Source organism: Pelecanus crispus, chromosome 6 (genome assembly GCF_030463565.1).
Source record: "Pelecanus crispus isolate bPelCri1 chromosome 6, bPelCri1.pri, whole genome shotgun sequence".
Classification (NCBI taxonomy): Eukaryota; Metazoa; Chordata; class Aves; order Pelecaniformes; family Pelecanidae; genus Pelecanus; species Pelecanus crispus.
In genome coordinates this window covers 7,932,480-7,957,589 of record NC_134648.1, presented here as the reverse complement: position 1 = coordinate 7,957,589, position 25,110 = coordinate 7,932,480, and the positions used below count along the sequence as shown (strand labels likewise).

Below are 25,110 nucleotides of genomic sequence, written 5' to 3'. Positions count from 1 at the left end.
AGGGAAGAATGAACAAAATATCTTATAAAAGATTTTTTTTTTAAATCCAAAAATTAATATGGAGAAAACCCCACTAGTTTAAGAACTGCTTTCCTCATCCTGAATGTTGTTGACTTTGAGTATGACCTAAACCAATAAAGGTCTACTTCACTTTTTTCTTTAAATCATGTAATTCTAAAATAGAGTAAAATGTAAATATCCAGTCCCCTCTAACCTGCACAGAAAACCTTCCAAGACCACGTGCTACGTTAGAGAGGGGCTTCGCTTCCCAATACAGCAATGCTTACTAAGAAGCACTGAACCTTGAACCACAATTCTTTTTCTCCAAATCTTATCATAGGTGGTAAAGAAACAAAAGTACCAAGCTGTCATTCACTTGCAATTTTACTTTTACACAGGAACCTTAAAAAAAGCTCAAAGAAAAACACTCTCAGAATTTGCTGTTTGAAAAAATAATTTTCAACTTATAAAGTTACATAATATTTACAGCATAGGTTTGTTTTGGTTTGTGGTGTTTGTTTTTTTTTTAAACATGGACATATTCAAAACAGCTTCAAGTCAGTCATAATGATCTGAGGATTTGCCAGCATTTAAGATCACAATATAGCCGATATTTTTAAAAGCCATAGAAGAATTCAGCTGAGTCCAGCTTCACCTCTAACAAGCATAATGCTCTCTGCTGAGCTGAAGCAAATTTGTCAATGACACAGTTGACTTGAATTAATCTTGAGATCAATTTAGTAATTGATGTGTTATGCAGGTTATAGTGTTTCTCCTCTGCAATAGCTTAAGACAAAAATATAAGTTACAACTCATATTTGTCAAAGGCAATTTAAACTTTTCAGTACTAAGAGTATTACAAATTACATTGATTTTATAAATGAAAAATGGAATTAAACTCTTCATGAAATTTATCAGAAATGGTCTTTCACATATTTACTAAGATACGATCTGCATCCTCACATTTAACTGCTTTCTGGGAATCTGTACTCTTACAGTAAATTTTTCTGTAAGAAAAAAAAAAGACTACAACAAATGTAGAAATGCATGAAAATTGGACAAAGGCTGTATGTTTATGAAGTAAGAAAGTTCTGTGCCGGTTTCATACAGCACCAAGAGCAATACTTGTAGTAAACTATACAATACCCATACTAACAAAAATATGGAATTGATAAAAATCTTTTTGGCATCAGAAGCAAGAATTCCACCAATATTTGACTTCGGGTGTCTCAGCTCCTGAGACAGCCTCAAAGACGTTTTGGAGGAATGACAGTGAATGGTGCCTTAACAGGTTATTCTTCATGGAAGGAATAAAACTGTCTAAAAATACTTTTTAACACTGACATCCTAGATCAATGGCCAGACAGTGCCATTCTGCAGTATAAGACTTTAGACGAAACTGATGATGATCCTGATGGTAGTGACGAAGACAAGTAGCAGACTAGAAATCACAGGATTCAGGAAAGACCTCAGTCTGTTTAGGGAACAGGTAAGCAGGAGGCCTTGGGAGGTTCTCCTGACATACAAAGGAACTCAGGACAATGCATCAATTCCCACGAACAATCTCCATAAAGCACAAGGGAATCTATCCCCCTCAGGGGGACAAAAACAAAACAAACAAACAAACAAAAAAAAAGCAGCCACAGCAAGAGGCCAGCTTGGCTAAACAGGGAAATCCTGACAATGCCAAAAAAAGGAGGGCCAAGAGAGAGAAGTAGGACAAGCTGGTGGGGAGTACAAAAGCAGAAATCCCGAGCTGGATCACACTGGGCTGGAATTAGGAACATCTAAATCTGCCCGGAGCTAACACTGGGAAGCGGTATGTCACGAAGACACAAAGACTGGAGAATGGCACAGGTGACCTAGTAATAAATTTCACTGAAAAAGCTGAGGTAGTAAAAGCCTTTGCCTAAGTATTTACTGGCAAAATCTGTTCCAAGTGCCCACCATCAAAGACTAGGAGGGAAATGTGCTAACACCACAGCACAGGAGGACCAAGCAAGATGGTCATATACAGCGGTTGGATATGTACAAGGCTAAGGGATCAGATGGTTTAGTCTAGTCTACCCTTGATTGGTTTAGAGTAGACTTGGTAGTGTAGGTTAATGGTTGGACTGGATGATCTTAAAGGTCTTTTCCAACCTAAACGATTCTATGATTCTATGACACATATCTGAAAGTGTCGAGAGAGCTGGCTGATGTTATCATGAAACCACTCTGCCAGCTTTAAGACATTGTGGTGATCTGGTCCCTGATGACTGGGAAAAGATCAGTGCCATGATAGCTTCAAAAAACCATCAGGAAGGATTGTCCAGAAAACTACAGGCTGGCAGACCTCACCTTCATCACTGTGGAAATTATACAGTAAGTCCTCATGGAAACTATTCCCCAGCACATGAAGAGCAAGATGAGAATAACCAACATAGACTTATTGAAGGCAAAACACTCCTGACCAAACTAATTGCTTTCTAAGACAAAGTAACTGGCTCTGTGGATAACAGGCAAACAGTAGATTTAATTTGATTTTAATACAGCTTTTCATTTTTGTCTATTACCTCGGTAGCCAACACGACAGGCACAAACTGAATGTATGGGCAAAAAGCTGGATTCGAAGGCTATTGGTACAAGGGATCAATGTGACTTGCATCTGGAAGTCTAACAGGAGAGACGAGCTTCCTTCCAGAGGGAAAGACCTGTCAGACCTGCCAGGGGAATGTAATTTTGAGTTGAAAACTTAAGTAAGGTTCAATTATTAAAGTGTGTACAATACCTATGTGGCTATAGAATGAAGGGATAAATGCATTTTTGTGAACTGTAATTTTATTACATATTAATCTCTAATAAACTTGCAGCATGGACTCATTGAGAAGTTCCCAGACTGGCACCCAAATACTGACTTTTCTTTCTGTAGTTATGGTTAGAGAGAGGAGAGGACAAGACATTTTTAGTTCTGCACACTTCTATTTCTCAATGTTCAATATATTATTAACTATGAGAATTAAAAATGGAAACACATCCCTTTGAAAACAAGAAATTCACCTGATTATACAATGAGATTCAGTTCTTGTTTCTAGCCTTAGTAAGATAAAGGTCTCTGAGCCATTAAATCATTGCACAGAAAAAGTAGTATAGAATTTTTAAAAGTTTTTAGAATTGAGCAGAATTTTGTTTTATTCATATTTCTTGCTGCAATATATCTGAATTTATAATAAACTAGTGTCTCAAGCAAACAGCTCTGAAAAAGGACATCAAATTAATATCAAAAGCCTACAGCAGCTGCTTTTTCAATCCATTTGTTATCTGAAAAACAGTCAGAAGAAACAGAATTCAAGGTTTCCATTGGACATAGCTTTGATGCCCTGTCCATCAGGTACAGGACCATGCAAAAAAAAGGAACAGATGAGACCAAGAATACCAGCATCTTGTCCTGGTTTTGGCTGGGATAGAGTTAATTTTCTTCCTAGTAGCAGGCATAGTGCTGTGTTTTGGATCTAGGATGAGAAGAATGCTGATAACACACTGATGTTTTAGTTGTTGCTAAGTACTGCTTATGCTAGTCAAGGACTTTTCAGCTTCCCATGCTCTGCCAGGTGCACAAGAACGTGGGAGGGGGCACAGCCAGAAGAGTTGATCCAAACTGCCCAAAGGGCTATTCCATACCATATGGCGTCATGCTCAGTATATGAACTGGGGGGGGGTTGGCCGGGGAGCGGCGATCGCTGCTCGGGAACTGGCTGGGTATCGGTCGGCGGGTGGTGAGCAATTGCATTGTGCATCACTTGCTTTGGATATTATTATTGTTATTATCATTATTATATTGTTATTATTATCATTACTGTTTTACTTTATTTCAATTATTAAACTGTTCTTATCTCAACCCAGGAGTGTTTCTCACTCTTACTCCTCCAATTCTCTCCCCCATCCCATCGGGGTAGGGGGAGTGAGCGAGCAGCTGCACGGTGCTTAGTTGCTGGCTGGGGCTAAACCACGACACATCTTCCATACCTGCTGCTTATTCTGCTAAATTGCCCACAAACCTGTAGCAAATACCTGGGAACAGCAATACAGAAATTCTCTATCACAAGAACAATGTGAGAAGTCTCATCTACTTTCTACTGTAAAGAAATATTAAAAACAGCTCAAAGACTGGTCAACATTTTCATGATTGGTCATGTAATTTCTCATTATTACCAGCCATTTTAGTTAATACTCTGTTGTTAATCTATTTGAATGTTGATAAAAAGGTTATTTTGAAGGCAAAAGAGAAAGATACTTTAATTACATGTTTTATTTTCAGAAATCTAAATTTTTTCCATGGCAGTGTGCTTTCCAAACATGCAGAAATAAGATCATTCATACTACACAAATCATAGACCATTACAAAAACCCTACGTTAAACATACTGTAAAAGTAATCATATTTGCGGGGTTCCCCTCACTACCATGATAAAGAATACCACACTATCATTAACCTTCATACTCAGTCTTTCCTTAACTTTGGGGTTTGACACATATAATAGATGGAGAGAGTTATTGTTTCCAAGATGAGTAAGAAGAAAAGTTCATGTTATATACAACATTTTTTGTTAGCTTCAACTAAGAAGTTGCCCTTTATACTCCTGGAGCCAGTATCCACAATGCTCCCCAGATTCCCTCTAGGTGAAGTGAGCTTTCCTGCAGCATGAAGTTTCACAAAGTGACAGCACTCATTATTCAAAATGGGCACACATTTTTGGTCCTGCTAGTTGGAAAAGTAACAAACTGCACATTAAATTCTGTTGCAACACAATATTTTTTTTTTTAAGATGAGAAGGTACTAGCATAATTTCATATATTATTCGTTCTTGGATTAAACATTACTAAATGCCAGAAGGTCGTATCTTAATATTGGGCTCACCAAGTGCTAACATCCCACTTTTGACAAAGGCAGACTGTGTGAAGGGTTGAATTCGGGTAAGCATGCTCTTCCACTCCATACCTGGACAATCAAATGTTGCTCCACCTTAACCTAGACTATATTGCAAGGAATCAAAGCCCATTCTGAATGAGATTTTTGCCTTGTCTTTTGCATCAAATCACGGTTCATTAGGAACAGCTAGTAGTCATGAATGAGATGAAGGAGGATGAACTACTACCTTAAAGTGATCGAAAATACAATAACATGCAGCACATGTCTTTGGAAAGGGTGGGAAGAGACAACGCAGAAGTGGATTAAGCTTTCCCTCATAACAGAAAAGTTGGCTTTTTAACAGCTGCTGCCCAGTTTCACAGGAATTGGTTCTTAGTTTCTTTCAAGGGGCAAAGGTGCAGGTTTTCAGGTCCCCATGTAATCATTGGAATAAAAAAAAAAAAAACCCCAAGGTCCTTTCCCAGAGATAAAGATGCAATGGCTTGGGGGGAAGGGAGTGCTTCTCACCCTCCTCTTTCCCTTCCCAGACTAGCAGGTGGCACAGATCACCTTGAAGATGAATGGCCAATCTGAATATCATTATCAGAAAGAATTTGGTTCTGTTTTCCTGACTCATACTTGAAAATTTAAGTTTCAGCAGCCTCTAACTTCTCTTGATCAATGTACGACTGAATAGTAAATGATAGCATAGTAAATGATAGCAATATTACAGATTGTTTCTGCTGTTGAGACACAACATTTGTATTATTTCTTATAACTCTGTGCGCTTCAAGAGTTAAGGCCACTTACTAGTCAGTATTGGTCTCAAACATGTGCACCATTCAGTGGTGACAAGGCCACAGGCAACTTCCATTGCAAGTTACGTTTTCTCCACTGGGGTTTTACACAGATATTCTCTGAAATCTCTCCATCCAAATTTTTGCTGCTTGATCAAGCCAAGCTGCTGTATTTTTCAGGCATCTAAATACAAAGCCAGCAATTAACTGTCTGATTTTACTTTCAATACTTTGAATATTCTGCACAACACTTGGCACAGCTGAGTCACAAAGGCCAAAATCAAATTAAAATGCAAATGATGTTTATTATTATGACAAGAAAAAATAGAGTTACGTAGTCAAACTCAAAGTAATTCATTTTTATGGTCTATGCACTTATATACATAATGTATCTAAGTTAAGAATAATAGTATTTGAAGTATGACAATCAGAAAAATAATCTGAACTCCAAATAACTTCTCTATATATTTATTTCATACTTAGCTAAGTGTGAAGCTCAATAGTGATACAAAAATATGTTGACAAATATTTTCATTTAGTTACCTGTTTTCCTTTTTATCAAATTTGAAAATATAAAATTATGAATCAGAGACTATCAGCTTTTTTTTGGTTTAGTTACTTAGTAAATGACACATTTAGCTTAAGTACTAATCAGTCTTGACCTTCTCTTAGTAAGTGACAAGCACCTTTTTGTCCATACATTTATATCATCTCCATCTTCACATGAAAATGCTGGAATCATCTACTCTCAAATTATAATCTAGGTACTGATGAAATATACTTTTGCCTTTATTGTCCGATACAAGGAGGAGTATTTCAATACAGTTTATGTCCTCTTGTTTTGTGCAGACTGCCTCCAAGCTTTCTATTGCGAAAGTGAACAAAAATAAGCTAAATATACAGCTCTTGACAAATAGCAAGCTAAATACTAATTGTTGCTGAGAAATATGAAGACAGAATAGGATTCTCAATAGGATAAAAAGATCTGTAGACAACTAGCTACCAGGTGCAAAAACATTCAGATTAGAACCTATGTTCTCTTCCCTTTCTCCCTCTCATTGAAAAAAGCAGATTCTTGAGTATTGCTGTTATGAAAAAATAAAAAAAAATACTGAAAGGAGTACTCTATCAGTTTCTTTTACAAAACGCTAATTATTTATAAACACCAAAACTGATTTGCTATTCTAATGAAAATATACATGGAACTCAACTGTTCAGCTACCAAAAAAATGTTTTAAATGTTTGTACAAGATACTACTAAGTATTTTATTTTTTGACACATACATTTTAAAATGTTTTTAATTAGAATTTAAGTTCAAACAGAAAATGTTTTACATGTATTTTAGTAATGAAATGGTTACAGAAGTAATGTAAAAGTACCTACATCATGTAAATACCTATAAGAAACTTTCTCGTCAAAACCAAGATGATGGAAAACTGGCTGAAAGGAAAAATCAATGCCTCCTTTATGGATCAGGTAAGTTCAAAGATTATTTCAGCATCATAATTATTTATTTTAAAAAATAAGGACATTTGTTCCTTTTAGAAAAAACCTACCACCCAAATTAAGCTTCACAGAACTGTCCTCAGAAACACTCTGCGTGCAAGAGCTGTAACATTAAACTTTAAAGATGCTCTGAGCACTTTTATAGCACACTGGTATAGATGAATTAAAAAAAAACCAATATAATGGACATGTCTGAAACCACTGCTGGTTAAAGTAACACTTCACACTGGATTCCACAGGAAGTTGAGCTAGCAGGTATATACAATGTCTTCAAAAATAAATTAAGGATCTGGACATTTGTACTGAAAAGAAATTCAAAGCCACCCACATTCAACTCCACATCTTTAACCAATACCTAGAGGGGTTTTTTGTTTGTTTTAAATTATTTCAGAAGCTTCTTATCCCTCTTCATCAACTTAAGAAATAAAGGTCCTCTCATTCTGTAAGAACAGTTAGCATTTTATAGTATTCCTAGAAACACCGATGAAAAACTGTGACGTAAGAAAACTGACATTCAACAGAATGTTTCTTCATTTCTTGATCACTATCTGTGGTCTAAAATCTGTAGTTTCTCAGGCTGGAAAGTAATTAAGCTGCTTGTCCAATACTTCTGTTGTCTAAAGATGTCTAAGATGATTCAGATACATGTGTAGATGATCATACTGACTGCCCTGACCTAGCAGTATCTAGAACAGAGAGAGTGAAAAGGAATAACAGGAAGCAGGAATAAATCACAAAAGCAGAATCACTTCCTGTATGCTTTGGATGAGGATCCACTCAACAGAAAGATGACCATGTGATGCATCTCTCAATGTTAACTTAAATTCTGTAAACAATATAAACCAATATGAAAGACTATCACATGGGATATGACTCCAGGGGCCACCTTCGGATACTCACTACTGCCTGCTAGAGAATGGCGCTGCACAAATTTACCATTTAGAATCACAGAATGCTTTGGGTTGGAAGGGACCTTGAGAGATCATCGAGCCCAACCCCCCTGCAGTGAGCAGGCATTGAAGCTGTGAACTTGGCATTATTAGCACCGTGTTCTAACCAACTGAGCTAATCCAGCTGGTCATTTAATGCTACAGCACTAGAGCACAGTAAGATCAGAAAGCGAATGCATTTTAGAGTTCTGTTGTGCCTTAGAAAAATTCAAGGCCAAACACTCACATCAGGTTACAATCTACAGTCTAAAATTGTTCCTGCTGAACCTGCCTGAAGCATGAGGCTGGACTAGATGACATCCGATGACCCCTTCCAATGAGAATGATTTTGATACTGTGGGAGAAAACGCCTAAACGAAAACCACCATCCAAATTGATAAATACCAATTATTCACAAAACTCTAATTTTTACTTAATATTGAAATGTAAAATGACCTAATAACTGTAACAGGAAAATCATGGAAATAAAACAGTTGTTTTAAACCTAATGCTTGCAAACCTTCCTTCAGAGCTTCAAATTAGCCAACGTCTCTTCTCAGATTTTCCTACTAAAATAATATGACGATGCAGTTTCTCTCAAGACTACTCAGATCAAAATAGCAGCAATTTGTTTTCATAAACCAGTAACATGTAAAAGGGCTGTCCTGACTCATTTGACTGGAAATTACATTAAATCTAGCACTGGTACATGAGATGTTATGTACGAAAACAAAGACAAAACCCCAAATTTATGCCATGACATTGACAATAATTTTAGTAATTAATATAACTATCAGATAATTTTGACAAAATAAAAGAAATAAATATATATAACATTAAAAAGATTAATATAACCTTGTAAATAGATTGCATCTTGATAGACTGATTAGTATTTAATCATTCTCCAAATGTTTCTATGGCTAAATAAAAGCTTTAGTGGAAACATCAACATAACCACATGCCATGAAACTAGTGCCACTGTACTTATAGAGGCAGTATTTGGACATAGATATGTTCTTAAAAGATACCTTACTCCTTTAAGAGGTAAACAGTGCAAATAAGGACTTTTATGTAACCAGTATATGAAATCTAAACTCAGCTACTAATGTTGGAAATGGCCTGTAGCCATCCCACCTCAATGCATGAGCTACACAGATCTCACAAGTTAAGCGAGAGTCAGGTCAGGACAGTATTTGGTTACAACAGAGGCAGAAAAAATTAGAGTTCTGAAGTGATTTCAATAAATTCATAGTGTTTAAATGCAGCAGATAGCTTTTCCTTGTCATTCAGTATTAAAATTCTGGTACGACACAGTGCTAAAAGAATTCTGTGATGGAAAGATATGAAATGTTGATACCACATTCATCAATCCTTAACATACTATACCTTGAGCATAAAAAACTCTGCTCCAGCCTTCCAAACACACATATTAACCTGCTTCAGTCACTGTAAAGTGCAATCTTTCCCGCCCTTACTACATAATGCAAGTAAGGGCTGTTTTCTGGCTTCCCATGCATACAATAGTTAACAACCCCCACCATTGGAACTAAATACCAGTTTGAAGACTGACTGCATGGGCAATATTAGCAGTGAGAAAAATTCTCAGTTTAGGACCCCATTCAGCCTTTCCCATATATATGGATGCAGCGGCAACTCACGCTTTCACACACACGCCCGCTCCATAGGGTGTGGTGTATGAGCTTTTTCACATCTCCCTCCGAGAAAAACAATACATGCTGGAAGCTGAATCTGACTGAAGAGCCACAGTAAAACACCACTGCATCAAAGGTATGCTTAGCACAGCCTGCTGGACAACTTGCTTATTCTAGAAACAATTTTCCCTTACTTCAGATAACATACAGACTTGCTTCCCCCTACGCTTTTTTTCCCCCCATGAAAAAAGAAACCTTCCTGGTTTAAACCATTAGTCATTACTGATCTCTATGATTATATTGTAAAAATAGCTTATTAATTAGAAGAAAATTTTTGTTTCTTAGTTATAGGAGTTTCTCATATGAACTTTTTTCCGAGCCAGTCAGCAATATGTAACTGGACTACTGCGGCTGACGATTAACCAACCCTGCCTCTTAACTGTCCGTGCTGCACAGTGCGATAAAGAGCCCATATATACTCCATGTTGCACTTGCTCTCTACAAAATCACATGTAACAGATTTTCTCAGAAGTAAATATATTAACCCATATTTTTAAATTATAAAGTATTTGGTTTCTACTATGCATTTGTACACTACAATTTGGTTTTCCCATCTTTTTGCTGTTGTCTCAATTAACATACATAACAGGAGTTGATGGTAATTCTGGGGACAGTGGTGTGGGCACGCAGGCAACTGCAGTTGCTCAGTGTATAAGTACATGCAATATAAATTGGTTTTAGTATAGAAATACAGATATAAATTGTTAGAAGTTTTACAAACTATTTATATTCATAGCAAACAACAAATTATTCTGCTAAAAGACTAATTAAGAATATGGTCTGGATGAAGAGGCATCAGTATTTGTTCCCATTATCTCTTGATTTAGCCAGGAAATACCCAAAAAATATTAATGAACTGGTCTTGGCATAGCACTGCATGTTAGTTACTCCATTTCAGCTCCCTGATCTAAAAATCCCTAACAAAAACAATAAACTTGTCTTTCAGAATTCCTTGGCAGAGATGTATTATTGGTAACCGTAAGTATATGACTGCAATAACAATTCAGAGTATAACCACAGAAATGTTAACGTAACTTAAGAAAACAATCCAGTAACATTTTGTTCAGGTAGTTAACATCATCAGTTATATAAGAACTCGATGCTGAGCGTAAAATACAGAAGCACTCACGTACATTGTGAAGAACATTTTAAAAAAAAGACTGAACATTGTACGATGTGCTTTTTATGGAAACAGTTGTAAAAATTTTTTTCATGAGTTGATTTTTTTTTTTATACCAGAACTGCCAGGAAAAGAGTTCCCCACCTCTGTTTTTCAGTATCATTTGCTACTGGGTATTGCGTACCTCAAAATGAAGAGGGATTGTCTTTGTAAAGCTTACAAGGAACAGGACTTCCTTCCTCTGCCAAGAAATTTTCCTTTCAATCAGGCAACCTGTTTTCCTCCTTTACTTGAATTTAGGGAGTATTTACAGGAAGAGGGAAAATTAGCACTTCTTTTTAAAAAGTGGGATTACATGATTCTGGCTGCTTCTACCAGTTTAGTTTCACTTTTGCCATGGTACAGCCCAATGTCACTGGCCAGTTTTGGATACAGGGTTTGTGACACTTAACTTTATATTGAGTTCTTGTAGGACCACTGAGGAGTTTATCGGTCCCAGCAACACTTACGTAACAGAAGCACCTTCTGAACCTGAAATTATTAGACTGTCTGTATATGGTAAATATTTTGCAGCCCATACATCGAATTAAAACACAACCATCATGTCTGTGAAGAAAGGAAAATTAAGAAGCACACACGCAAAAGATTTTATTGCAGTTTCAAGTGATGTTGGTAGTGAAACATCTATAATTATGCTACATCAGAGAAGACTGACACTCAAACTGACAAGGTTTTAAGAAAGCGCTAAAGCACTAAAGGGCCAAGTTATAAAACACTGTAAAGAGTAAAAAGGGAAGAAAAACAACTGTTAGAAGTAGACTGTTGCATGTGTTTTGCATGTCAGGGTAACTTTGAATTGGGCCCAAATTTGAACCAGGAACTCAATGTATTGAAGGAACACATCGTAAATATGAAAGCAGGCAAAGGTTTCTAGCCATTCCGAAACCTGCATAGCTGGAACTTCAAGGAGAGAAAGAATTTTTATTCCTCATGTTGTTATAAGGAAATGCATTTGGGTTTGTTATCCAAATAAACCTTTTGGGGAACAAAACAAATCACAGAAGAGCACTATTTTAATATAATGGCATTTAAAGGTCTTTTTAGTGCTCTCAACTGCATTTTTCCATATTTAAGGCAACTCATTTATCTATGTTGCTGGCATTTGAGAGGCAGCCAGGTGTTGACATACATGGAGAATTCTTTAGAAAGAAATAAAGCTATAGGTAACTAATTTTCTTGCTTATATAAAGTCAAGGCATCATTATAATGAATATGCTTTGATTGCACACTGTTAATTGTATCCCTTGTGCACTACAGTCAAAAATTAAATAGTAGCCTATATAAATAACATAGAGCAACAAAAGCATCAATATATTATGCACCCAGCTACAATTCAGAAGCACTTAAAAGCTTATTGCACCTGAAAAAAAAGTTCCATTTTCCCTAGAACTGAGTAAAATACATTGTATTTTCCCCAGAACATACAACGCACAGCTGATGGTTCTATCCTACTTTTTCTGTAAACTTAGTGTAACCCTGAGAGCAAAACCCACAAGCACCATCACCTCAAAATTACTTTAGATATACAGTGAAGTGGTAGTTCAAATGTATGAGGAATTTTATAACATTTATCCCTACTTTTGGGGCAATTATTTATTATTCTGCTCAGAGAATTGCAAGGATGTGATGGGTTGACTTTTGCTGGACGCCAGGTGCCCACCAAAGCCGCTCTATCACTTCCCTCCTCAACTGGACAGGGGAGAGAAAATAGAACAAAAGGCCGGTGGGTTGGCGTAACGACAGGGAGAGGTCACTCACCAATTACCATCGCGGGCAAAACAGACTCGACTTGGGGAAATTAGTTTGATTTACTGCCAATCAAATCAGAGTAAGGTAATGAGAAATAAACCCAAATCTTGAAACACCTTCCCCCCACCCCTCCCTTCTTCCCGGGCTCAACTTCACTCCCGATTTTCTCCCCCTGCTCCCCCGAGCAGCGCAGGGGGACGGGGCATGGGGGTCGGGGTCAGCTCATCCCACGCTGTCTCTGCCGCTCCTTCCTCCTCAGGGCAGGACTCCTCACCCTCTGCCCCTGCTCCAGCGTGGGGTCCCTCCCACGGCAGACAGTCCTCCAGGCACTGCTCCAGCGTGGCTCCTTCCCACGGGCTGCAGCTCTTCCCCAACTGCTCCAGCGTGGGTCCCCTCCACGGGGTGCAGCCCTTCAGGAGCAGCCTGCTCCAGCGTGGGTCCCCCGCGGGGTCACAGCTCCTGCCAGCAAACCTGCTCCAGCCTGGGCTCCTCTCTCCCCACGGCTCCACAGGCCCTGCCAGGAGCCTGCTCCAGCGCGGGCTTCCCCCGGGCTCCCAGCCTCCTTGGGGCACATCCCCCTGCTCCGGCGTGGGCTCCTCCCCGGGGGCAGGGGGATCTCTGCTCCCCCGGGGGCCTGCATGGCTGCAGGGGCACAGCTGCCTCAGCAGGGGCTGCACCAGGGGCTGCAGGGGAATCTCTGCTCCGTGCCTGGAGCCCCTCCTGCCCTCCTCCCGCACGGACCTGGGCGGCTGCAGAGCCCTTCCTCTCGCATCTTCTCACTCCTCTCTCCGGCTGCACTTTGGGGCCCTGCTTGTTTCTTTTTCCCCTTCTTCGATCTGCTAGCCCAGAGGCGCTGCCACCGTCGCTGCTGGGCTCGGCCTTGGCCAGCGCCGGGTCCATCTTGGAGCCGGCTGGCACTGGCTCTGTGGGACACGGGGGAAGCTGCCAGCAGCTCCTCACAGAAGCCACCCCTGTACCCCCCTGCTCCCAAAACCTTGCCATGCAAACCCAACACAAAGGAATATCGTCTCCTCTGCGTAGGCTTTGCGTAGGTTTCTCATACTTAAAAGTTTGCAATGATAGTGGTTAATTGCCAGATTTCAGCCACCTCTCTAACCTCTCCCTTTCAGTGGGCGTGAAAGGGTTTACTTGTAATATATATTGCTACTGACTGAATTTTATCTTGTTCTCCTGGATTCTCAGCAGCAATTCCCAAGTTAGAGGCTTCCCCAGAAAGCACGTCAAAGGATTCCCACCCACACACTGCATATCTAACAGGCCCTGACCCATTTTCTCCTTATTAAAGCAACAGTATGTATTTTAATAAATAAAAATAATAAACAGAGAGGCAAAATGAATGCGAGAATTGCAGTTGGAACTCTACCCTCTTCAGATTTTAGTTCTGACAAGGTCACTACCAAGAAGCAGAGACATTTAAAACACAAACATCAAATGTATCTTTCTTCAGTGTTCTCATTCAGTGACTTATTACTCCAGCTGTCTTTCAGCTAAGTACGAGGACTTCATTTGTTAGTTCTGAATATAGAAAAATGCCCTAATTTAGCCATAGTTATCTCCTCTTCCAACCATATCTTTGGGTGTATTTCTGCAACTTGAGCTTTAATAATCTTGCAACTCTGTGACTTAAGATATAGGATGCTTAAAAAGTGAAGCCTCATAGTAACAGCTAGAACAACATGATTTTACTAAGATCATTAATGTTATCTAACCAGAATAAGCAATAGCAATTAACAATGAATATTTAGAATTTAAGTTTTTTATGGTAGTATGGACTACTGCAAATACTACTGCAAGACTCGAGATCCGTCATGTAGTTGATATGCTGGAATTTATTAACATCCCCAATTAAACAAGTAAACAGGTACAATAGTCTGTTTCAAGTAGACACAAAATGGCAACAGAAAATTCAACTGATGTATGACTTTCAGTTTGCCCATTGCATTCACAATTTCAGACATAGCGGGAATCGGATTTTACTGGTTACTGTTGCACAACAGCCTTTTTCCCAGCCCTGTGCCATCACCTCCAAAGAAAGTGAAGCACTTCAGCAAGTCAAATAACCTCTCCCAAACCAGCAATGTTAAACAGAAGAGGTAAAAACCCCCTAGAACAGAAAAACAATGGAGAAGTTTATACTTCTGTGCTGCAGTTCTTCAGTCAGTTACATCTACGGCTGCGCTTCTTACAGAAGGGACAGTCCTACATTTGTCTCAGCTTATAACTGCATGCTGCCATTGCTGTTTTTAAGATAGCACAACTATTTCTCTGGCTCCCTGGTCAGCCAGGGAACTATTTTACCTGACAGTAGACCTGACCAGATAAAGATGTCAACTGGATGAATTCCCTGAGCTTTTGATGCCAACACAGATTTGAATTAAACTGATAAAATTAAGATGTAAGATTTCTTTCTAACACAGTGCAGAAAATGGACAATAAAACCCCATAATAGTAGATCAACCATCTCTTAATGAATACTGGAAGAAAAAATTCTGTTTATGAAAGCTCCATATCTCATAAGTAAATCCTTTATACTTACAACTGACTTGTAAGCAACCCCTAGCTTTACCCATTATTTATAAATTATATACTTATATCTCCTCCTTCCCCCTTTTAATTTAAAAATTCTTTATGCACCTGACTTCCCATGGAAAGCAGATTAATAATGAGCACATATACCATATATGAACATTCTTTTACCTTAATTTTCAACATAAACTATTACAAAAAAAAAAAAAAAGATATATTTACCTTTTGAAAAAGGACCTACCTGTTCTTTCCAGTAGGAAAGATGGGAGATGCGGGAAAACACCAAAACAAGTAAGAATACTGCTTTGTATCTTACAATATATATTCAAGTGACATGCAGTCATCTGTCAGCAATTAAGACTTTGTTCTAACAACTTAACACTGTATTAGTTAAGAATCCACTTCATTCTAATGACAACTTGCATCTGTAAAGGTGGGCAATACTATGGCTGGAGTCCAATTAACCAAGTTTATATGATTTTACAAACAAAAATAGGAACTAGGAGACTCCTTTGTTTGTAAAGCCATAGTGAGTTACATCAACTGTACTACCATATCGATTAAAGCTCATCCTTTCACAAACATAAGCAAACAGAGAATTAATAAAGTCAATCATTGGCAGAACAACATCCAAAACTTGTAAAATCTCTTCATCTACCTGGAAAATAAACTTCTTTCACACTCAGGTTTGCATAGGATACTTTACAAATAAATATATATTGAATCATTGTCTTGGGTGAATGTTTCTGAAAACTTTTATTACCTATAAGATTAGCTTTAATTTGGACTACAAATATTTTTTCCTATGACACAAAGAACAGAAGACTTTACAACTCCAATGACATCTGGTGGAGTTTGCAGGCTTAGTTTAAAAGAAAATGAACTTTCCTTGCCAATGTTATCCACACCATTCTGTCAAAAAGAGCATTCTCTGGAGAAATAACAGTTGAGAGAGGAATTCCACAAATTTGTAAGTATACACTGCATGTAACTTCAGCCTGCAAAGAACTCAGAAATTTAGAGAAATATATTTAAGTGATCTTACAGAGTAGGACAACTAGAAACGAAGCTAAGCTTTCTTGTCACATGCTTGCATTTTTCCCCACTGGGCCTCTGACAACAGCACTTGGAGAGGAATGCACAGTTCAGCCTTTTGTTAGAAAAGGTGAGGAATACCTTCACATTGCTTGAATACTACTGCTGTCTTAGAACTTGTTTTTATGTGGGGAAACATGACTGAACAACCAGGTGTTTCTTTATCCGCCTCTTCCATTTTTCTTCTTATTGCAAAGATTTGCTTTTCCTCAGGTAAAAGTTCTTTTGAAATAAATACTCTGATGTTTTCAACATAACAGTAGTGTCCTCTCCTTCCTACTTTCCCTAAATTTCCTAAGTATTATTTCACATTATTTAATTTTGTATCTACATATTTTTACTTCTTGGTCGAACTGAAACAATAGCCCTTTCTGAAAAGCTCATAGTCAACTCTACATATTGCATACTTTTGCATGAATGTACTCTTGCTCTGACTGGGCTGTTTCTTGAATAAAATAAAGGAACGAGAACTTAGTATAACTAAGAAACCCTAAAAATTTGCATTTACCAATTGTTCATTTAGGATTCAGCACTATTTTAAAAGACAATTGAAGCATGAGCTTTACACAGAAATAGTAGCTTATTAAATTGTTTAGTAGTTTCTGAAGCCAGTGGCAAAATATTTAGCAAACCTAATACTGAAATACAATTATTTTTTGTTTTTTAAAAACCAAAATATTCATAAGCCATACTTAAATTACCTCATTATTTAAAGGATATTATTCCATCCTTTTTTGGTAAAGTATTTGCCACAAAGTGTATGTTTTTGTACAACTCTGCCACCATAATCATCTCAAAGCAAGCAGAGCACACAAATCTTTTTAAAATCAATTTGTAAATATAAAATTGGCTACTTGATGCATACTCAAAATTAACAGAGTACAGAATATGCATTTAACTCCAAAAACCTCAGACGAACATGCATGCAATTAGTCATAAATTGAATTGTATCTCCTATTTAATGGGGTATGTACAGCATATAATGCTATTCTACAATAAGCCATTAAAAATATATTTTTATAGTTTTAATATATAGTTAAATTGTGTATATAATACCACAGTATCAACCTTATCTTGACCATATTTAAGACAGGAGAAGACAACTTACGGGTACGATTCTGAAAGCTGCTGAGCTATTTTATAAGCTGTGGGGTCCCTGTCTAGAGCATATATTGTAATGTCGTTGACTTTCTCTAGCAGAGCTGTGGTATGGCCTCCGGCTCCAAACGTCATATCAAGGAAACACTGTTGAGTAAGAAAGACAATACCATTACCTTAGAATAGAAAGGTGATAAACCAATTGTTGATTTAAAGCTTCTTTTTCTAATCTCTCTCATATGCTGGAGGAAAACATACCATTCAATACAGTCACAACGCCTTTTTGGAAATACTTTGTGCAGAACTGCAATCATGTCAGAGCAATCCTTTTAGGGGTTGTGACTTCCCACCAATCCTTCCAAAACAAAAGGACAATCATTCAGTACAACTAACTGCAGCTTCATACTCTTCTCATTTCTTAACATTCTGAGTTTAGAGGAAAGCCACTTGTTTGACTGCTTTGTTTGGACTTGCTCAATTTGAGGCATACAAAGACATATAGAACATGGGACCATAGGAAGCAATTGGCACCATCTGCTTTGTAAGAATGTATCTAAAAGGAAGGCTGATGGATTTGTGTATCAATTAAAAAAATGACACTATCATAGTTTTATATCACAGATCAAAGTGTGATGGCAGCACAGGCACATATATATCCTAACTGGGACTAACCTAACTAGCACAGAAAACATAAGTTTTCAAGACACAGTACCATTGATTTTGGGTTCACTGTGCAAGGACAAAGCTATTTATTTAGGTTACTAAGATACGCTGAAGTCCAATCCTGCTGCATCTTCTCTACCATCATTACATGCCTTAATTAGATGCAGATTAGCATAGAAATAGCCACCTTAACAACAGTCCCATTTCAATTGCTGACATGACATACTCTAGGGGCTTAAGTTACACCTTTTGATAAACAATGTATATTTCCTTGCTTCTGAGCAATACTTACTGCCCATGAACATACACCATGTCCATTTTTTGGATACACAAACTAAGACTGGAAGATTTTTAGTAATACCAGGCAGACACAGCCATCCTCTCCAGTCTTCTGGACTAAAACTGAACATACATACAAGGAACTTTGAATGCATTCTAACTAGAACATACATAGGTACAGATTCGGCACAAGTTGCGTAAAATTAGGCATTGAAATTCCTCTAGCAAGTCTCTCAGAACTCAAAGTTCCTGGAAATAAATGGAAATTTCACGTTCCTGCCATCAAAAACGTCACAAAAAAACCCAAAAATACTTTCTATCTCATACTTGAGAAGAGTGATGCAGTCATCAAATTTCACACAGAGAGAAGGTGACTTCAAAAGGCTGGTTAACCCCCAGCCGCATCATGGAGTAGAACATCTGCAGCAAATGGTTTGCCAGCAAAGAGGGGAGACTGAGCAACTGGTGTGCAGCAGGTCTGAACATGAGAAAGGAAAGAAGCAGCAGAAGGGAAGCTGAGATAAGACTCTTGAAAGGTGAACACTGCTCTCCTGATGGCTCTTCAGTTTCTGTAGACTCATTCTAGAGAGGTTTCTGTAGTCAGAATCCATTTGACCAACAGGCTGACCAGGAGGCTTTCCTCCTGAGACTTTCCTAAGAAACAGTGACTTGGGACACAGTCAACCACCTTGAACCAAGGCAGGTTGGGCTTTATGATTCCACTAACAGAAGAAACACAAGAAGATTAGCTAGAACTTAATGTTAAGTCTTTTTTTATCTGTAAAACAGCAGTACTGTTTCTAGAAGCTGCCCCATGCGCTTTCCTCCTTCGGCCTGACAACACTGGTACTTAACTGCTTAAACATCAACAACTATTTTGTTGACAGGAATAACTGGCTCTTCACTTAGCAATGCAGAGGTTGTATGACTGCAATTCCACTTAGGAATATTTCCTTTTCAAATTACTAAGAAAGTATCCATAATTCTATAGGGAAAACAAAAAAAAAAAGAGACAGGTTTTTTATTGTTTTATGACAGTGTATTTAAACCAAAGTAGAAATGCAACTGAACATCTCCAGTTTCTGCATCTCTGCATTCCTATAACTCTTTCCTCTCAGCTGATTTAACTGACCTCTTTTGATTGGGAGGAAAACAGACTCCATGCAAGCTAAACTAAACTAGAAGAACAGATTCTCCACATCTCTCAATATTAATACCCAGGTTTGGGGGTTTTTTTTCCACTTCTCAAATTATTTTTGGATATGAAACAGTTTTTGAAGACCTCTTATCAAGTGCAATCATATTCAATAAAAATTAATGTGAACTAAACTTCTTTACAAAAATTATACACTCCAAAGCCAAGCACCTTTAAGGGAAATTTTGTAACTTATCCCTTGAAAGAATTAAGATTCAACCACAAAGTCCCTTTGGATAAAAATGGAAATTCAAAAGCAGCAAAGAACAGATTGAAGAAAGACCCAAACATTTTTCCAGATACAGTTTTTAGAAAACATAAATAAAGGCTTTTTTTAATAGAAATCCCATAATAATAAAACTGAATATTTATGAAACTAATAATCCAACTGTACTGTGGCTAAAAGTAAGTGAAAATTATGATCCTTTATGATCTTTAGGTTGTCATGATTTAATTTCTTTGTGTTATACCATCATTCTTCCTAAGCCTGTGCTCTAGAAGCAGAACTTTCCTGTAATATTTTTAAGTTCAAGGAGGAAAAAAAATTTAGTTGGCTCATCTTCCTATATTAAATTGCACCATTCTTATGAAGAAATAGAACTGACATAGAATATTATTTTTTGTAAGGAGCACGTAGAAGACAAAGTTATGTTACAGAATATATAATATCCATACTATATAAATGCTCCCACAAACTATTTAAGCATTCTGATTTATCTTCTGCCGTAACAAAAACAAAAGTATATTCCCTGAAACCAATTTGATAAGCATAAAACTGAAACGGTCAGAAAAGCACGGGTATTATTTAAAACACAACTAGCCACAAGAATTTAGCTAGGTTTTGAAAACAGTTGCATACATTAAAAACTCCAAGCTACCAAAACCATTTATTTTCTCTATAAAGTCTCACGTTATCACTGTTGATCAGATTCAGCACTAAAATTTTTGAAAACCTCAACACTGCCTTTCCTGAAGCAGACGTACAACGTTGGCAGGAAGAGTCAAGGAAGGCATAGGAAGTGCTAGAAGTAAGCAGCTACTTAATTTAAAACAAAAAAGTTTAGAACAATAATTTTATTCCACTTAAACTCACTAGTAATGTTAAGTTCCAGAAAATATTCTTTCTTCACTAATGGGTTTAGCAATTTGCTTATTTCTTGTACGTCTGTTCTTTTTCTAACTATCTAATTCTTCTTTGGTGATCTCTAGAAAGTACTACACAGATGTGATCCTTTCTGCCTTTCTCTCACCAACACTTCCGTACTTTGGAGAAGGTTCTTTGTTTCATCAAGTTTGAATAGCAGAAAGTGAAAAGATGAGTTGGGGACCTTTTTGGCCATATATCTAGACAATCTTGCTATTTAATCAATATTTAATACTGTTTGGGTTTTTTTCCCCAAAATGAACTTTTGAAGATCTTGTGACTCATTCAAGAATATTTATATTTGTCATTCTGCTTAACATTCTCACCTTTCCTCACACACATCTGCCTCTGCTTTCACTAATTTTAAATTTGATAATCTTTAAGCTTGATAAACCCCTTATACATGCTGAATATTAATGAACCATACAGAAGATCTTATAAATGAAACAAAAATTAATACTAGCAGTGCAAAGGAGAGAAGAAGAGAGGATAAGGATCATTGTACCATGACACAGTGACAAGCTCTCAATACTGACAGCACCTAAAAGCTTTAAATTAAGAATTCATGCAAGCGTACACTGTGAATAAACACATGCTCACCAAATAATATTGCCTTTTCTGAAAAAACCAACACAAACCAACCAAACCTTTAAGCAACAGCAAACTAACACTAACATGATCTTTAAATTGGGGGCACTACATAAAAGAGGATACATCTCCGATTCAAGCAGAAGAGACTGCAGGACTGAACACACAGTGCTGGATAAAATACTGCATCACCAGCATTAATGGAATAGGCTATAGCATTTTTGGCATCCTAGCAAACCTAATTAAGGCTACATTAAGTACATTTTGGCATAACTTTTTAAGGTAAATAAAGACCTTCCATGGATAATCTGTGAACACCACAATACATATGCCTAAACTAACAAGCAAGAACTCATACAGATGCCTCAATCTAGCTGTTCCACTCAAAAGCAACGTTTTGCATCTAGAACCTAAAAAAGAAAATCCCCTTAAGTTATCAAATAATTTTATTATTAACACAACTATGTTGGAGCATTGATCAGATTTGAAATTAATCACTGTACTATACTGCTTCATAATAGGCTTGTCATATATTCCATTCATCTTTCATGCCTGAAATAAAAGAAAGATGCTTCATTTTTTCTTCCTCTTTCTCTCTCGCCTAGTAGTTTTTAATCAAATAAAATTAAATGACATTTTATCCTTCTGGTCCTATAAATACCGGAAAAGATTATTACATGAATTCCTCCAGCAGTGACTCACCGTTCCATTGTTAAGTTATGATAGCCCCATCAGAGTTCCTCTCGGGAATTTCATAATCAGTTTGTGACTATACGTTTTAGAAACCATTTGGCTCTTTCATGACATACAGATAGCAACAAACAAAAACTTTATAGCCTTCATTTTACAACTAGCTCTAAGATAGTTATAGAGCTAGAAAGAGTTCAACATCTTCATTTTTGTATACAACACTTTCAAAATGAGGCTGCGTAACTGATACAAAATTGAAACTCAAACATGACATAAATTGAAACTACACGAGACTTATTTTAAAAATACAAGTTTTCTCATTAGTTCCAGTAATTTCTAGTCTCTGTTTTCTTTCTTTTTTAAAAAGCATGAACTTTGTCACGTTCTGAAAGTCATTTGCTCCTTTAGATATACAACTTTATTTTCAGCTACCATCCTTAATTCTTTCAAGCACTTCATGGCGATCAGCTGATCTTTCACAAAATGTTTTTTCTTTCTCTTGCAACCCTGACATACTCTCAAAAAGGACTTTGACAAATTTTACTGAATATCTGAGACATACTGAGTTGGAATATAGTACACTCTGCCAAACAGTCTTCTATCCCGGGTATCAGTTTTTCGTGAGCAATCTGTCTTTTTTCCACCACTGACCACAAGACAGACTTCTGCTGTTTACCTTTTGGTCTAGACAAACTTGGGTCTCAACTTATTCACACTTACACAATACCAAAAGATCATTATTATGCTATGATGAGCTAGTACAGACAAGGCCTTCTCCACTGCTCTTTCCAACAGATAACAGTAATTTCTTCTAAAAAACGGAGAGCCTTTTGTTCCCCAAAAATGACCTTGCACTGCATAATTATTCTTTTTTCTTTAACCCCCAGCCCTGTTTATCCACTTTTTCGTATTTAAAAAAGAATCTATCCTCTACTGATAGTGACCATCCTCTCTGCCTTCGGCCAAGTGTTATCACCTGAACCATCTTAACACCAAGTTCACTGCTAAAAATAAATAAATAAATAAAATAAAAAAATATTAATCTCAAATCAACCTTCCTGGGAAAATGCAGTTCCTTCCTCCAGCCCTCTGTTTCACACTTCCTCCAAAGACTTACACACACTTACAGAAGAGACAACTGTACAATTATTCCCCTCTGATGCTCTTGTATCGTAATGTTGGCAATTTTCCCTTCTTGTCTGAAGAAATTTTTATTTAAATGGCAGTCATTCAAGTATAGCAGGACAATGTACTGAGCAGAACATTTTGCAGTATCCTTCAGAGTACATTTGTCAGGGTATCCTTCTCAGAAATTAAATGCTCATAAAGCCCATCAAACAGCATGAGCGAATCACTTGGAAGATAATGAAGACAGCTATCATGTCAGTCAAACAGAATAGTAGGCCAGTCATGGAAAGACAAACATATTACATATATTACAATGCACAAACTCTATACAATGTAGAAGTAATTCAACTTTGCCATTTGCAATATATGTATCAAAAATTGTCAAGATGTAGTTTTAAGAGTCAAATGTTCTCACTAGTAATCCAAAAGAATAGAAAAGAGTCCTACTTAATTAGTCAGTTCTTTTAGCTAATAGGAAGGGCATACTTCCTGATGTGCAAAAAAGCAAGTCAAGAGTAGTAGAGCTGTTTTCAGAACAGAAAAAAAACATGAATGCAAAGTTTAAAACATGAGCAGAAGAAAAATTAACTTGGACAAAACACACACTTTGCCAGTACCATATCAATATTATATATGAATAGAATACTTCAACAGTGATAGATACCTGCTAAAGGTCTTTCCACCCAAAACCAGGCTTCACAAACAATAATCACAGAACCTTCCTGCAGGGAGGTAGAGAAAAAATATATCCACAATCCCTGCTGCCCCAGCTGAGAACACAACTCCAGCCCCAACAGTCCCTCACCCTCCACATTCCATCTTCCAGAAGAAAAATCAGGAGTTAGAAAGAATAACAATTATGAAATCAGTATCTTTTCAGTGCTTGCCTAACATACTTGTTTTGAAAGTAAATGGCACTCATTCTACTTTTTGCAGGCTTGAAACAAAAAATACCAGAATACCAATTTATTCGAAACAAACTTTGCAAAGAAAAAGGGAGAAACAACTATCCAGCATCCAAGCTATGCTACCTACCTTTTCAGCTCTTTAGAAGAAAAGAAAGTGCCTGGTATCTACAGAAAGAAAAATAAAATGGAGAAAGACTCTTTCATGCAATTGAGACATCAAATATCAAAATAACAGTAATTTTTCTTGACATATTGTTATATGTGATAGTCTAACAAAAGTAAGTTCATTAAAGTAAATGGTTATGTGATGAGAGCAATAACATATTTGCACAATACAAAAGCCACCATCTACTAGTGTATTCCAAGCCAATCACAATTAGGTCACAGCGCTTCTCTTTGCTTTCACCGGTCTGTCTTAGTGGGACGACAAGCCAACATTTGTCACAATAATACAGTTTCCATATGTGAAATGAGTGCTAGTGTTTTCTTCTAAATGCAAAGAAGGTCAAACTACTCATATGCTTGTATTTTGAACCAAGATGCTTGTTAAGGCCAACAATAAATATTTATTACTGCATTGCCAGGCACTGTTGGTAGGTATCTAAGTACTCACTTTTATTTTGTTTGTATCTATTTGATTGCTTTGTGAAAAAAAAAAAAAAAACCAAAACCAAAAACGCCAGGAACAGAAAAGTAATATCATAAAGAAAATAATCAACACATTGCAAGCCGGTTTTTGCCTCTTCATTCTCCTGGTGTTTCTACGATGAGTCATGTTCTCTAAACTTGTCTGAATTTCCTTGTTATTCACAACAGAAATTGTTCTTTGTCACAACACAACTTGTTTTCCACTCTGTTTTTATTTTTCAAATACCAACTCTAAGTGTATTAAAGTATAAATATATCTGACCTCTTGTTCAAACATCTTGAATTTGCCACAGCTTACCATTTTAATACACCAAACTATTTCATATACACATAAGGAGAATAACAAACTGAGTTGAAGTGGGGAGC

At 37.1% G+C, this 25,110-nt stretch overlaps 1 protein-coding gene across 1 annotated transcript in view; it reads right to left on the bottom strand.

Annotated features, from left to right (window-relative positions):
- METTL15 (methyltransferase 15, mitochondrial 12S rRNA N4-cytidine) overlaps positions 1-25,110 on the bottom strand; it is a 97,107-nt gene that overhangs the window by 40,432 nt on the left and 31,565 nt on the right. Inside the window, exon 2 of the mRNA XM_075712396.1 lies at positions 17,512-17,648. Within this exon, the coding sequence (XP_075568511.1) occupies positions 17,512-17,648 (137 nt within the window). The remainder of the gene's footprint in view (positions 1-17,511; positions 17,649-25,110) is intronic.